General features: G+C 38.0%; 1 protein-coding gene across 1 annotated transcript; it reads right to left on the bottom strand.

The window, feature by feature from the left end:
- Positions 1-570: 570 nt before the first annotated feature.
- LOC110937734 (pectinesterase 2) lies at positions 571-2,478 on the bottom strand. The gene is made up of 2 exons (XM_022180189.2): positions 1,565-2,478; positions 571-1,300 (listed from the first exon to the last, which is right to left on the bottom strand). The coding sequence occupies exons 1-2, from the start codon at positions 2,430-2,432 to the stop codon at positions 615-617; spliced, it is 1,554 nt and encodes a 517-aa protein (XP_022035881.1). The 5' UTR covers positions 2,433-2,478; the 3' UTR covers positions 571-614.
- Positions 2,479-5,373: the final 2,895 nt, after the last annotated feature.

Below are 5,373 nucleotides of genomic sequence, written 5' to 3'. Positions count from 1 at the left end.
TTCGCGCCGAAACGGATTTTTTGGATTTTTTTGAAGTTTTTAGAATTTTTATTATTTTTTAGAATTTTTTGGAATTTGTTTGGTTTTTTGGAATTTTTTTGATTTTTTGGAATTTACTATTTTTTTTGTTTTAATGTTTTAGAGTTTACACTTAAGTCCCTGTGTTTCTAAAACTGACGCAAACCGTCCCTGAATTAGTTAGTTAACTCAAAGTTAACAAAATAAATGGATGGAGTTAAGTTAGTGGACTGAAATGGTTACGAAAATGAAACTAATGGACTGAAATCACAATTTTTAAATTAATGGACTGAAACCGTTATTTTTAACAAACCTCAGGGACGAAAACAGTAATTAACTCTTCTACTTTTTATTTTATCATTGTAACATGTTCACATTTTTTTCTCTCTGGCTAGCTATAAATGAAACTATTATTTGATAAAAATTAAAAAAAGTTAAAAAATTGTTTTCAACGATTCATTTGTAGAATTGTGTAACTAGTAATCACTCTCTTGGCTTAATGAAAAAAAATATCAAATTAATCCAAGAACTTTGATCGCCAAAAAAAAAAAAAAGAAAAGAAAAAACAAGTATACCATATAAACAGTTGAACTCAATCAAAGACCGGAAGTAAATGGCACGTTGGTTACCGGCAACCAATAACCTCCAACAATAAACTTCCCAACGGTAAACTTTGTCGCCTCGGTGCTGCTTGTGATCACATGATAACCTTTCCAGTCAACCCGTTTCGATGTTGAGGAACCAGGCCCAGTGTTCTTATACTCGCCATAATACAATGTCTTAAGCGCGTTATCATCGCCCCATGACATCCACCCCGCGGGGTCTATTAAGTTATCTAGGTTCGATTTCATAACAACCGTCCTCGAGTATTGCCTCCAAGGTCGCCCGAGGTATGTTCTAACTGCCGGTACACTGTTTGGGTCGTTAGGGGCCGCGGTGATACGACAGTTGTGGATTGAAATTCCCGTGTTTTGGTTTTTATCTGATCGTCCTTGTGCGGTCAACGTGTTGGTCTTGGTAGGTCCTTTTCGAGAGTAAATGTTGCAATTTTGTAAAACGCTTGCCGCGTTACCAAAAATGAAATCAATGGTGCCATAGATGTCGCATTGGCGATAAAACTGTCGGTTTGAGTGGACGTATAATGTGTCTTGGTACCCCTCGAAGCTACATTGGTAGAAAACCGAAAGGTCAGAATTGTTGCGGACTGCCACCGCCTGGCTTTTTGGGCCCGCGGTGTTTTTGATGGTGATTCCGCGGCAAATGAATCCGTCTCCCAACACAGCTGAAATCCATTAGAAAAAGACAATAACATTTTAAGTTTTTTTCTTTGGAATTCAGTAGTGGCAGAGCTACAACTTTTTAGTCAGGGTCATCATAAGATTAATATTTCTATCCGTTACGATCAAAGAGTTCAACTTACATTTTTCTTTAATAAAACCTTATATTTTTCATGAGCATAGTCAACGGGCCCTCTTGACCCTGATTCCCTGATTCCGCTCGTAGAATTCTTACACTGAAAATAAAATTGAATTTATGTTTGGCTTACCAAGAGTGGCTGATTTATAGGTGGTGCTGCCTCCTCTAACACTTCTACTACCGGTTATTATAGTTTTCCCAATACCATCTCCTACAAGCATTATATTCTTTACTTTTGAACCAATATCAACATATTCCTTATAAACACCAGCCTTCACATGAATAACATATCTCTTGCTCCCGGACCGCTTACCAGCAGCCGCTATAGCGGCCCCAATCGTCTTATAGTCACCAGAACCGCCTTTATCCACCACAACATCCGCCTTAGGAGTTTTAGATTGCAACAACTTCCTATCACCCGGCTTCACCCAAGACGGAAACCCTAAAATTTGAGGACTCGGTGCACCATTGTTAAACGACTCGCCACCTTCGTTCATTGCTAACGTATTACTAATCATAGACGACACATTGTTGCCCATCAACGACCACACGTTGTTGTTGACACCAAGCTCTTCAAACCCAGCCTTGCATGTGTCCATGTTTGTGAGCGCGGTGCTGAGCCACGTCTGCGTGTCAACCTGGCTACACTTATGGTTAGGATCAACAGTCTTGTTTATGTTCATGATGGTGTCTTCATAAAGCTCTAAGCAGTCGGCCAATGCGGCTTTTTCATAATCGTTGCGGCATTTTGAGCCGAGCGTTTGAGTGTGTGACATTGCATGTTGTGCATGATCTAATGTGACCCTTAATAAGGCTTTTACAAAGTCTAGCTTTTGGTTAATGGGACCATGGTTCGAGTTAGTGGTCAAGAAGTGTTGGCATGGTTGTGGGTGAGGTGTTTGGTTACACCATGATGTGATTTCGGACTTTGTGTCACCATACACACATGAATGATAAAGGCCCACAAGAAATGTTGCTAAAAATAATAATGTTTTCATTGTAGAAGGTGAAGAAAGAAGAGAGGGTGAGGTTATTGTGGCAAGTAATTAGGTTGTGTGGATTTGTGGTATTCCTTGGGTTGCCTTTAATTTATAGGAAGTAAAGGGAAGCACCAACACATCACTTTCTATTTTTAAACAAAGTTGTGTATTTATATTTAGTTTCTCCAGCCATTATTCTTTTTCTAAATTTAAATAATAACTTGTGATTGTAAATTGAACATTGTGCTTACTTTTAACTTACATTTGTTTGTATAACTAGACCAGTTATTAATATCAACTAATTTTTCATGAATGAATAATAATATTAATATAAGATGAAGCCTTAACTAAATAAATATTATGGCAAATGAGAAATATTAAGAAGGTACAAAACAAAAATTTAAAATTCGGTACTCTAATGTGAACTATCAATGAAATTGATGTTGTGGCTCATGATCAAGTCAAGCAACCATTGATGCTAGTAAGTTGAGTTTTCCTCCTACTCTATCCACTAAAGTTAAAGAAAATTAAATCAAATATCATTAAAAGCATTAAAAGAGAACTTTGAAAAACTTTTTGGTTGATAAGAGATACAGTAGATTTTGTTTCTCTTTGTTTCTCACGCATCCAATCTCTTCTCTCTCACACTAAACGTTATCAGATGTTTGTTTACACGAACAGTCTGCCCTCTCCGTGTCTTCAAAGTAGTAGATCCTAGCCAGTTGCCACGACGGTCATGGGCAGCTCGCGGATCTCCCGTTTACGTATGGTCTAATTTAGTTTTGACTTAAATTGTTTAGGATAATTTGAATTTTAAGGTGACTTGAATGATTGAAAAATCACCAATGTAGCCTTATTAGACCAACAATTATACAATATGATCATTGGATTTTAAATATTTGGTTGATTTTCTCAAAGAAATTTTAAATTAAATATCACTAACCACGCTCACAAATCCCCAAGGGACATAGTATGGTAGTAGCGTAGTAAGGTGTATCCCCTCTATCCTGCAAGGTGCAGGCACATAGGTATTTAGAAACAGCTTAAATTGGTATTAAAGATAAAACGACCACAACTTGGACTCTCTGCTCCACGGGGACACATGCGTTTGACTTACCTGCACTGAAGTACCGAATCATAGAGATTTTCACTCTTAACACTCTTCTTCGTTTTCAAATTTAAAATCCTATTATATACCATTTATTTCCGTTTAATAACTAGAGTAGTATTGTTATTCAAAAGCATAATTAAAAATTTAATGTAAATCCACACAAAATCCTCTGAATATAATCAAGTAAAATGCAATTGCATAAGACAAAAATACAACTAAATTGGATGAGTTTAGGTTGATTTGTAAGATAAGCGCATAAGGGGAGGGGGGTGGTTACTAGTGATAGAATTCTGTCACTCTCACTATCAAATCAAATCATGTCATGTCATCACCCAATATTCAATCACTAGTGATAGAATTGTAGTGGGGGTGGTATCACTAGTGATGGGATTCCAATGTACAAGTATTAATACACAATGTACAATCATACACATACCTTCCTCAATATTCAACGTGTTATATATATAACGAGTTATTTCTATCACTCGTTATATACATGGAGGCGGCGGTGTTCGTGGTCCTATAACTCGTGATGGGGTGGCCATAACGGACCACCCCGCCTGCTCTAATATAGTAAAAAATATACCTTTTTGAAACAAGATTTTAAAAATCGTACCCTCTTCTTAATGGATTGTTTTTCTTATTGGCGGGTGGAAAAATGGTTGCATAGACGTATACTTATACCCAGCAAAACAGGCAGGCAAGGCGAAGGAGACGCAAGTCGTTTTAGAAAATGGTTATTCTGGTTCAGGCCAAAATGCGTCTTGCCAAAATGGCATACAAAAATTGCACCATACAGTCTTTAGATCAAAGTAATTTAGTTCATCAGCTATAACCAACCCACCAACAACTCATGTATCAAACAAACCTCACTATTATTGTTAATAAACACAAGACATTATCAATACTAGTCTCAATGCACCAATCGTAAAAGACTGAAATGAGAACAGCAAGATATTCGATTAATCTTTGATCATATACGGAAGTTATTCACGCTTGTGTACGTGTTATGAAATCAGCAGGCGGCTCTAATAACTTGTCATGGTAGCCATAGTACAACACAAAGTCATAGCAGCAATGACGTGTAAGAAAGCCACACTATTCGAAACCCGACAAGTTTCAACTGCCTAAGCACAAAACATGCAGATCATGGCAGTGCAGTAATTTGCAGCAACTTAATTCAGTTGTAACCCACTAAAATATTCAGTTCTATATTGTTCAGCGGCCCATAAACACCCACTAAATATTTACTCAGGGCCCAAAATATCCCAACATATCATTATAAACACCCATTATGACCCAAAATTTGATATTTGGTCTGTTTTGACAGGTCTTGGCATAATAGGTTAAAAACGGGTAATTTTAGGGGTGTAAACAGGCCGGGCCAAGCCCGAGCTCGACCAAACTCGAGCTCGGCTCGTTAGGTTTATATGGAAGCTCGAGCTCGGCTCGGTTCGAGCCTACTTTTTTGAGCTCAAGCTTGGCTCGCGAATAAAACCCAAAGCTCGAGCTCGGCTCGACTCAGCTCGAACTATTTTGAGAACAACCTTAAATGAGCTAAAAGCTCGGCTCGAGCTCACTTCAACGTCACTTAAACGAGCCAAAACTCGGCTCTAGCTCGGCTCATCAATGTTATCATCATTATTAATATACTATATATAAAAAAAATCAAAAATTTTGTATGGGCTCGTTTAGGCTCGCGAGCCTAAACAAGCTTTGTATTTCAGGCTCGGGCTCGTTAAGGCTCGGCTTGTTCGAGCTATTAACCGAGCCGATCACGAGTAGCTCTCAAGCCTCTGGGCTTATTTACACCCCTAGGTAATTTAGGCATACCACTGAATCAGTCCA

Source organism: Helianthus annuus, chromosome 4 (genome assembly GCF_002127325.2).
Source record: "Helianthus annuus cultivar XRQ/B chromosome 4, HanXRQr2.0-SUNRISE, whole genome shotgun sequence".
Lineage (NCBI taxonomy): Eukaryota > Viridiplantae > Streptophyta > Magnoliopsida > Asterales > Asteraceae > Helianthus > Helianthus annuus.
The sequence above is the reverse complement of the archived record's forward strand: the minus strand, read 5'-3'. Positions and strand labels throughout refer to the sequence as shown.